The 10923-nt window shown below is 41.2% G+C and overlaps 1 protein-coding gene and 1 long non-coding RNA gene across 2 annotated transcripts in view; one reads left to right on the top strand and one right to left on the bottom strand.

Annotated features, from left to right (window-relative positions):
- LOC118452274 overlaps positions 1-8181 on the top strand; it is a 24201-nt gene extending 16020 nt beyond the window's left edge. Inside the window, exon 3 of the long non-coding RNA XR_004841972.1 lies at positions 7452-8181. This is a non-coding gene — a long non-coding RNA (uncharacterized LOC118452274). The remainder of the gene's footprint in view (positions 1-7451) is intronic.
- The window catches only part of CUNH7orf31 (chromosome unknown C7orf31 homolog), a 20890-nt gene extending 11016 nt beyond the window's left edge, over positions 1-9874 (bottom strand). Inside the window, 3 exon segments of the mRNA XM_009638660.2 lie at positions 2651-2722; positions 4382-4558; positions 9446-9874. Coding sequence (XP_009636955.1) covers positions 2651-2722; positions 4382-4558; positions 9446-9576 — 380 coding nt within the window. The 5' untranslated portion in view covers positions 9577-9874.
- Positions 9875-10923: the final 1049 nt, after the last annotated feature.

Below are 10923 nucleotides of genomic sequence, written 5' to 3'. Positions count from 1 at the left end.
GGGGGCTGGGGGATAGCCAGAGGAATGGTAGCACAGTGTGGCATGAGATAAACAGTGAAAGCAGATGAAAACCCACACGGAAAAAAGCCAGTTTTGATATATTCAGTGCTGTCACTGAACCCCCTGAAAACCTTATTGGTGTGACTTGTCTTTGGAAGGACAGTGGCAAGTGCTCTAGCCTGATGTAGTGTGTGTCTGTGTATAACCAGGGTTCTTGGCAATGCTGAAGGGTATTTTTCAAGGCCTTTCAGAGTTTTTGCAGTCTTGCTTGCTGTGAACATGAGGACTCATTACACCTTTAGATGTACATTTGACTGGGAGGGCCTATGTGTGTGGCCCACTGCACTTACAAAAGCACATCTGCACAAACCCAGTGATTCATTTTAGTACAAAACTGCACAAAGGTACGTAGTGTGCATACTTAAGGCAAAGGCACAGTTGTCCCATGAAAGTGTACAGAGTTATTGAAAATGCCTGGTAATTCATTTCCCACAGAAGACAGTAATGGCTCAAAGGAGCCCTCACAGTCTATAAGGTAAATAAACTGAGTCTTAATAGCTCCCAGGTAGCCCTGCAGAGCACCGCTCAGAGGGTATTTTTCAGGAAAGGTTCCGCGTGGCTGTCATGGCCTAATAGTCCTTGACAGCAGGAAGAAGGACAGCTCTGAAGGACCTTAGACTATGAACATGGAAGATTTTTTTGGTGTGTGTTTCACTTTTTGTTTTAAAGGATATATTCTTTCCTTCAATTTAAAAGTCTTTCAAAGACCAAGAAAATACAACCCTATAGGAAAAAAAAATTGCTCAAACTAGGACAAATCACAGATCATAAAATATTTTTAGAGACCCAGCATGTTTCATGTTAAGATACGAGTGCAAAATAGTGGGGAGAGTACATCAACGTGCTGTTGATGAAATATTCAGAGTCCAAGGTCATGCACTTTTCAGTACACACGGGGGCAGAGCTTGATCTACTCCTGTGTAAAACCTCTTTCCTCCTTATACAGCCAGCACAAGGGCTGGAGTCACAGCAGTCCCTGGTTACTTCCTCTTAAGGAAGCAAATCCCCAGAAAGGTGCCATGACCTCTACCTCAGCCTGTGTATGTGGACGATCCATGCTGGTGAGGAGCTGGCATGAGGAACGCTCTTGCTCTGAAGTGAATGGGTCCCATAGCATCCTTAGCAAGCAGCATTTGAGGTTGGCCAGCCTAGAAATTACTGAAAACACAGCAGGCCTCCTACCCCATGCAAAGGGCAGTTTTTAATTTATTCCACAATCTGTCTCTGTTTCTGCTGTTTCAGGGATACCAATATGAATGTCACGTAACAGGACACTTACCTGACTAGCAAGTCACAGTGAACCAGATTATTCTGCAGCATCATTCCACTGCAGTCAATGGAGTTTTCTTGAGGGTGGGTTAAGTAATAAAACAGAACCACCCAGCTTGACTGTGCAAAATGAGAGTGCCCGCTTTGCATGGATGTTGGTTTTAAAACAACTTTAAAGTTGTTTAAACTTTAAAACTTGCAGCAAAACTTGCTAATTCCTTGATCTTGTAATCAAATTCTGCAGAAGCAGCGCAGCCAGTGCCTCTAATGTGCATTGCTGGTCAAAGGCCATCAGCTGTCCCAGGAAAAAGGAGTTTTGGCTTGTACACTCTTGTAGTTAACCAAACTCCCTTCTGCTTGTGCTGGGTGCTGTAATAAGGTAATGAAGAGAGAAGTGGACTACCAAGAGCAGGGTTGCAGGTTTCCTTGTGCATTTTCTGTGGCCTATTTACCATTAGCTCTCCTGCTTTTCTAGAGTGTCTGAGTTCACACAAAGTGGGGAGCAGGTACCTCACGTGCAGGGAAGCTAAAAGAAGAATGGTGGGGTCAATGCCCCTCATAGCCCTATAAAGATAACTGACGGAAATCATTGCAGAATTATTCTCAGCTTTCTAATATGATCTGGCTATCAATGCTAATATGAGGGGTGTAACTTGTTCATTTTCTGCTTTTGAAGAATTTACATTTACACTTTAAATTACGTTACTCAAATCTTGGTAGCTTCATCAAATTTAAGCGTTTTGCTGCTGCCATCAAGTGGCAAAATGTTGGACTGCAGAACTCCAGCAGCATCCAAATTCACTCTGATTTCACTTGAACAGCATCAGCCAAGCCTCCTCCAAAAATATATATCTCTACATATACCAGAAAAATGGAGTGAAATACACATGGTGTCATGGTTACTTGAGTTACTGTACATATACCAGAAAAATGGAGTGAAATACACATACAGATGGTGTCATGGTTACTTGAGTTACTTCAGTTTTATCTGGATTCTAACTAGTAGAAAGGCTAATATTTTTGAGTATTACAAGCTGGACAACCTGTAAAACAAAGTCAGAGACCCTTGTTGAAGAGATATTAAACTGAAGGGACACAGTGCCATATTCTGAATTTCCTTCCCAACTGTTTGCTCTCCTTTGTTACTAGCTAATCCCTTTTTACAGAACATGGCCCTTCAGGCTTCATATTGTATCTCTGCTTCATATCATATCTCTACTTCATATCATATGTGCGTAATATCACCAGAGTGGAATGAATATTCAGTTTGCTGTTATAATCACTAAATTCACAGTCTGGTTAAGGCACAGTTTAAACTTACAGCTCACCATTCATACGCACATCACCTTTTTTCAGCTGAGTGATATCACAGTACTGCTCCGTGGAAAGGCCTCTGTGCAAAGAGAAAGCATAAATGTAGAAAGCTTATGCTCTATTTGCTTATAAAAATCCATATCAATTGATATGTTTTTGTCTTGATTTCTCAGATGTCAAAACTTGTAGATGCTACAAGTGTGGAAATCTATCCTCAGTTTCCAAATCTAAGTCATGCAGGGCTGGATATTGGGGGTGCTGCACACCCATGCCTGAATCTTAAGTTCCTGAGAACGCTGAGTATTTCCCTCTTGGAAGGCCTGACCCTTACAGCTCTTCACCACACACCCCTAACACTCAATAGGAGCTGCAGGAATGCCTTGAATGGGTGCAGGCTCCAACTTTTGATCCTGTAAGGAGTTAAGTTATTCCTATGTTATGGGGATCCCTTTCAGCTCCTTCTGATGCCAAAGGGCTCTGAGAATTCAGCCAAACTGCATGGTCCCTTTCAGTGAAAGAGAAGGCAGCACCATGCCTATCTTTGAGTTTAAACAGTGGAAAACAAAGCAGTTAGTATGGGACATCAGGTTAAAAAAAAAATCCCAAAACTGCACAACAGAAGAGAGAGCAAATAGGAGTGCCAAAATGAAGGAAATGCAGTTGGAAAAATCAGCCACAACCAGTAAGATTTTCCTGGTATTAGAAATAGCCTTAGAGTTTTGACATGGCCTTGCTAAAGCTGAGCTTGACCCAGAGGGTCTAATCAAGTGTCTGTTGCTAAAAGGAAAGGGTGGCCTTAACTGCATGGCTGAAGAAGAGATGTTGGCTGCAAGAAAGGGAGAGAAATGCTGAATCAGAAGGGATTTGTTTGACTTTTATGGCTGGCTCAAGGGCTCCCAAGGCTTGGGGTTATAGCACAGTCCAACAGGAATATGCTCAGAATATTCTGGGTCTAACCAGGAGTTTAGAGAGGTTATTGCCTTCTCTTTCCTCTTTAAGCACTTTCCCACATTAGCACTGTCCACTGTAACACGTGCTTCTGTGTCCAGGTGCTGTCGGTTGAGCAACCTGAGCACCTATGGTCAGACTTCGCATTCTGGATGTCACGCGAGGCCGTGTGTTCAGAAGTGCTGAGCACCTCTGTCTCAAACTAAACTCACCGAGACTCCCCTCCTCCCCTCTCAGCCCCATCACACCACAGTAGTACCCGACTTCCATCCCGATGGCCAGGTCCTATCCACCCTTAAGACAGGACAGCTGGTACCAAGGGTGTTCCCTTATGACAGACTGTGTCACAGGAGGGTGCTGCCATGGAGCAGCAATGCTCACTTTAGAGCCTCTGAAAAAGCTAAGCACTGACTTTTCATGTTTATGCCTGTGGGCTTTGTGGATGTTGTAAATTAGGCCAATAGGGACATTTTTAAGGTCAGGAAGGGTGTTTGGGACAGCAGCCAACAGTAAATAATTATCAAATTATGGGAAAAAAAATGATCGAGATTTGGAACTTTAGGTGTTTCAGCAAAACACTGTGTGGATATTTGTGGGTATCAGTATATTCTCACGTTAATATTTAGGGCCTTGTGAAAAGAGCTGAAGCTCAAATTGCCCATTTTTGGAATGCAGATATTTGCACATCTCAGTCTACATTGCTGTCTAACCTGTTAGCTGTCTGTTGCTATTCTTGTTAAAAAAACTTTGCTTAAACATTTTGACTGTGAGAAGCATATGTCTAGCCTACCTTGGCCAAGGGTCTACACCACTATTGTGACTTTGATGTTCTTTAACAAATGTACATGGAGACTTATCCTTTGCCCATTTGTCTTCTGGCAGTACAGGCAGTGCAATTCTTCCACGCTCCCTTTCCGCTCCCCAGGGTAGCTTGCAGCAGTGAAAGGATTCCCTGAACTCTTTATATCTGAAAGAAAAAAAACACCAAAATGTACCTTAATGGCAGCAGCAGTGATGGTTACTTGAAATCTTTTTTAAAATGACAACTTGGCTTTATTTTCTTGGCTCTGAGTTACTCAGCCTTATTCTGGGTAATGCTATTGTGGTGAACTGTAACTAGGACAAGCAAGTACAATGGTGATTGGCAATTCTTTAATGAAGGTTGAATCAAGTCTACTATGTTTTGATCAGTGAGAGCAAAAAAGAAGGTGATAGATACGTGCAGCGTGTACATCTTACAGAGTAACTGAGTCTCAGTTGCCGGCATGTAGATACCGGCATTATGCCTTCAGTACTACGTAAGTGGCATATGGACAGCGAATATATGCAATGGCACAGATGGAAGCTTTAGCATCTAATTCCCACTGATTTCAGAATTTGTTATTTGTGCCTTTGAAAATCTCCCCTCTCCATCTCTAGAGGGCTGAGAAATGTTACTGTTTAGTAGCTGTAATTCACACCGAATGCAAGCTGTGTCGGGCACTTCACGTGGATGTGCTAGTGGCTGAGGATATTTGAAATCAAACAGTTCAATGTGTTTAGATGCATGTTCACCTCGCATGGTTTTGGTTTATGGTGTTGTAAAGTTGGGCACTGAACTCACCAAAAATTTAAAGCTTCCTTTCTTTTGAGTGGCAGCAGTTTTCCAGCGAGGAGAACACATGCACACCCAACCATCTTCTTATTATGGTGGTAAGTCCTGCAAGGAGCAGGAAGTTGGACTCAGTGATCCTTATGGGTCCCTTCCAACTTGAGATATTCTATGATTCTGTAAGATCCAAAATGAGTGATTTAAATTTGACTAAGTTGTCCAGGATTTTCTGAAAAACTTACCAAGGTAGTAATGAACTGTTGTGGTATGGGGTGGGGATGGTCACCCTCGGGTTGTTTTTACTCGTGTGCTGTCTTCATATGAAACCAGGGAGAGTGATGTTTAGGTGAGTGGGTTGGGAACCAGCAGCCATATCTGTATTTTTGTTGTCAGCCCTTCTATCGCTGAGTGGCCCTTATTCTTGCTTTAGCTAGACCTTACCTGTACTACCATCTTTTTCTGATATTGGGTGTTTCTTTACTGATGAGTGCAGCAGCTGGAGATGGCTGCAGACCCATAGGATTGCCTTTGTTGACTGTGGTGTAGCCACTGCACTGCTATCACAGCACAGGCTGTGGTGAATCATGCAGATCCTCCAGCTCGCTCCCAATTACCTTGGGGTTTCTCCCTGTGCTCCAAAGTATGGTGTTGCTCTAGGTTTCTGGATGTGTGATTCCTCCTGGACTGAGGTGTATCAGCTAAAGAAATCCTTGTTTAAGCAAAGATGTTATTTATCTTTGCTAGCGTTGATCTTTGGAGATGAAGGGGGGAAAGGGTGTTTTTTATTAAGCTATACTGGGAAAAAGTGCCACTCTGCAGGTACTAGCTAGATTCAGGCTTACCTTTTTTTTCAGTTGTGAGGTTCCCCCAACTTTGACTTCGTCTTACATTGATTCAAAAGTAGAATAATGTCCCTGAGCCCACATCTCCTAAAATGTGAGGGGAAATAGGCTCATTATTGTGTGGCTATGAGCATTTCAGTGAGCATTACAATCCTGACCTTCGTTATGAGCTTTTAAGGAAGAAAAAATACTGGCCACAAAAACTTCTCAGAGCACATTTAGACTCAAACTGTGGCAGAGTCCTAGGTATCTAAACAGATCTTAGGGAAATGTATGGGAGAGATCATGATCTACAAGACACAGGCAGTGCTGCCATGTTCTGTTTTGTTGGCAGCGTGGTGCCCTCCTACCCTGTAGTTCTTTCCGTGTGGTTCAGCACCGCTCTGCTGCTGCCTGATGCTGTTCCTTTACCCGTTTTGCCAGGTTGCAGAGGGCGATACGTTTCTATGGTACAATGAACCAAAGTAAGAATCCAATGTGCCATAGATTGTCAGAAAGCTTTTCTTTTTTTAAGTTTCTGAAGGAACTCAAGCATCTTAAGCTCTGTCTAAAGCTTCATTTCCCCTTTCCGAAAGTAGGCAGGCAGATGGCAAGTCACCTGCATGGCTGTGCTTTTTGTAATCATTAAGCTGACTCTCACTGGAAACATTAATAAATCATTCCTGTTGACTGCTATCTATAGGTTACTAAGATGCAGAGCAACCACTTTATCTTAGAAGCATTGCACACAAAGGTCTGATCATTCAGCCCAGACAAGACTTTGTTAAGCTTAAAATGTTCCCAAGTCTCCTTCTGACAAAGAAACATTTATAGCTGATATTGATCCAGTTTATACTGAAGATCTCAGGGACCCAGAAAAAAAGTCTCTGCCTAAAGAATATCAAATGAGGGCTAGGGTGAACAAAGTTTTAAAAAGTGTATCATGAACAATCCTTAAGAGTCTCACCAATATAGTCAATGATTTAATATGGACTATTACCATTTCTAACTTCCACAATTTTAGATTTGTTCTGAATTCTGACAGCCAACTTCCAGCTTTCTGATGCAAAAAAACCCCAAACCCACTAACATTCTGGGATCAGAACATGAGTTCACTAGTGCCTCCTTTATTTTTAAAAAGTTACATTTTTCCCTTCAAATTTGTTTTGTTGTGGGGAGCTCAGACCAGAGCGTATGAATACAGTGTCTTCGATTGAGAGCTTGTGAAGGGCTTCAGTAACTGATTTGATCAGTGCATGAAGCCAGCACATCTGAGGGGTGGGGTTGCCAACAGCTTCCAGAAGGTCTGTGGAAAGGGAGTTCTTAAGAGGGATAGGATTAGGACCTGCCTCTGTATGAGTTCACATAGGGTGCATTCACACTGGCATTTTAATTTGGATCAGGAGTGCACTTTTGACATGGATCTCCCAATGGTCTCTATTTTGCAGTGCCTTGGTCTTGGAGTACATGGACTGGGTTCCTTCTGGATGAAATTAACTGGAAGATGTGCTCCAGGAACACACCAGGATGGCACCACAGCCACAAATGGACCCTCAGTTCCTGGAATCGCACTAGAGGTAACACAAAGTAAAGAGCACCTAAAACACATTTTTTTCTGGACCTCAGATCCTCAGCACCAACTGTTTCACTCTCTGCATCTTTTCCTGTAGTCCACTATACTTGCCAATGTAGACATAGTCACTGAGCAACATACTGATTTGGAATTCAGTGAATTTTTTGGGGGGTGGGAATGGCTGAACTTTTTTTAATTACCTCTTGCCCAATAAACATATAAATAACTATATTCATCATCTTAGTATAGCAGTGCTGAATTTTACTATCTGATCATAGGGTAAAATCCTTAGGGTACCTTCTTTGTATACATATATAACCTAGCGTTATACAAATACACATACATGCCTCTGGTTGTTCACAGGTGCTGTTTGGTAACAAATGCTCTAGTCCAAGATGATAATGTAATAAAATTCATGGATGCAGTATTTTTAAAAGCTGAGAACAACTGTATTCTATTTATTTATTTGCTTGTAATTATGTGACTAGAAAAAATGCACCATTTAAAAACCATTTATGATACTGTAAAACATGCAACCACCTTCTTTTCAGGTGTAAATTGGTGAGTTCATGGGAGTGTGTGTTTATGTTAGCAGAAAAATATAGCTTACTGCCTGTATTACAATACAGATGTTCCTGTTCACAGAGAAAAGAAATGTTACGATCTGGCCATGCTTATTTCTTGTGTTTCAGAGTTGGGTCTAACATAGTTGTCGTCTGAAAGATGCTTTGCTGGTGTGTTCAGATCCTGACATTGCAGCCCATTCTGAGCTTAATTTTTCCTTTTACTGTGTATCCTGTGTAGCCAACATGAACCTTTCCTGTTTCCTGTACTTTCACTAAAATTTAGATCAGGCCTATAATTCAGTAAACTTTCAAGTCTGTCAACAGTTAAAACAGTTCAGATGGAAATTCACCCAAATTCCTGTAATGCAAGGAATACAACAAAAATTTGCCCGAGGGAAGATATGTAAGTGGGAGGCATCAAGACACAGTTTGACAAGTGTGACAATCCAATAATATCAAAATACTCTGACTGGAATTCAGATGTCGGGTATAAGACATTCCAAATAATGGGAGAAGTTTGCAGTAAAAGTAAACCAGCAGGCTGTCAGTAGGATGGAAACTAAGAATCAATTTTGCTAACAAAAGAGAGACAGTCTCACATGAAAGAACACTGGAGGTCTTGACGCTAACCCTGGAATCTGTTGTGTATGTAAAAAATAGAAATTTAGATTAGAAAAAAATTGTCATGAGTACTGAGCAGCATGGAGGTTCAGCTTTCCAGAACTTTAGAAACTGCAGGAATTCTGCCATATCCTGCCCCCTAGCTAACAGTATAATTGGGCCTGTAAAATATGGTAAAAAGACATTAATTCCTGAAACTTCCTGATCACATATTGATGACTATGAAGGCAAAATGCAGGCTTCCTGTAATTTTAAATTTTAATGTTAAAGTTTATCTTAGTAATTCTAGATGAACCTGTAATCTAGAAAAAAAAAAGGTTCAAAACAGGAGATCAAAGAATAACAAGATAATTGTTGGTGATCAATTTGTGAAATATGCTCATTTTTCCAATACAATATACATATTGGTTTTATTCTTTATGAAACTTATTTCAGGAGATTTTGAGCCCTAAAGCCACATTATAACATACTTTAGCAGTCCTCTTTTCAGGTGTAATCAACGTATTTCCCAGGGAACTGACAGACTTTTGCACAAAGTAGAAAATGTTTTGTTTCATTAAAACAAAAAGAAAAAATGTGTCTTGCCAGAAAAATATAACCACTAGGAAATACTTTCGCTAACAGCAAATGGATATCAAATACTTTTAATGAAATCATTTACCTTTACGAGTTCTGTTCTTACCTGTCTTGTGATACAGTTGGATGAGAAGGAATTTAAAGTGGGGTTAGTACCTCATTGGACTCAAAGGTTCCTGATAGGATTTCCCTTCCCTCAATTTCCCTATAGTAGTGGGGTAGGTCATACAGTAGCATCACGTTTCAGATTTGAGCTTCTAGGGGAAGATACAGGGATAAAATACCAAATATCAAAGGTTTTGTTAGTGCATCTGGATGTTAGGGAGGAAACGTACATGAGTTCTGCCTAATTCTGGCAATTGTAAAAGGGAAACAATTCCTGCTTTTACTACTGATTACTTGTACTAGGTTACAAAATAAAACAAATACAAAAGAGGCAGATTAAAGAGGTGTGATACTGTTGCTTGGTATTACTGATGACAAGAAGCTAGAAATAAACTTTCAAGTAATGGGAGGAGAAAGTTTGGACTTGCACTCAGAAAGTCTCACTTGTGAAAGTCTCACTTGGTGAATTTGGACTCACTGAAAAGTTCCAGTCCCACTCTGAAAAGGATGACATTAAACCCATGATACTTTTCATAGAAAAGAATTTTTTCCTGAATTGCAATGATTTTTGTCTTTCTACCTCTGTGCCGAGAGCAAATGCTTTAGTCCTCCTTTCACTTGAGTGAAGTTGTCTTTCAACACTGGTTGATTAGCCCTTTGTGAGCAGAGATGCTAGATTAGGACAGTATAAACCCCTCTGCTCTCTAGAACGCCATGCAAGTGTTTATACCTGAACAAGTTGCCTCTGTTCTGAGCTGCTCTGTTGTGGAAGATAAAAGCACCAGGACTTGTATTTTCTACCCAGTGAAGCGCTGGTTCGCAGCATTGAAAGTTTTCTCTCAAAAACCACCAGCCATTTCTTAGATGAAGCATGTGAAGAAGCACTACTGCTTCCTCCATCAGGAGCCAGCAGAGCATTCCCTTGTGTCTGTGCCCTGCTGCTTCTGGAAGAATCCTTGGTTTTCCTGGGGAAGCCCTCAGGAGCCTGTTTGCTCTATGACAAGCCCAGTAGGGGTGTGCAATAACATTTAGTAGAAGTTCATAGGTACAAAGGGAAGCACTGGGTTCACTCTGCTCTCCACAAGCTGTGACAAGGCTCCTTTTGACTAAAAAACAATGGCTCATCACACGGAGAAGGCTGAGAGGCCTTTGTTTTACCTCCTTACATTTTGAGTTGTACCTTTATACTGCTTCTGCATTGCTCTGCACTTAATGATCTGCTAGCTTTTGGATATGGATCTTACAATGGCAAGAGGAGTCTGAGGAGAGTCTCAAGGAGAAAGGAGCAATATACATTCATCTCACTGGTACATCTTTGCTATCCTGACTTTGGCAAAGGTTTGACAAATAGGGTATTTTGGTCAAGCCCTCTTCTTCTCAGGCATATGACAGTGAAATGCAAAAGAAAATATTTGAAGTATGTTACTGTTCTAAGATGTCTGGGGGTTTGGGTCATATGTATTGTAAGAAAAGAAGCTG

This window comes from Egretta garzetta, unplaced genomic scaffold, assembly GCF_000687185.1.
Source record: "Egretta garzetta isolate BGI_Z169 unplaced genomic scaffold, ASM68718v1 scaffold94, whole genome shotgun sequence".
Lineage (NCBI taxonomy): Eukaryota > Metazoa > Chordata > Aves > Pelecaniformes > Ardeidae > Egretta > Egretta garzetta.
The sequence above is the reverse complement of the archived record's forward strand: the minus strand, read 5'-3'. Positions and strand labels throughout refer to the sequence as shown.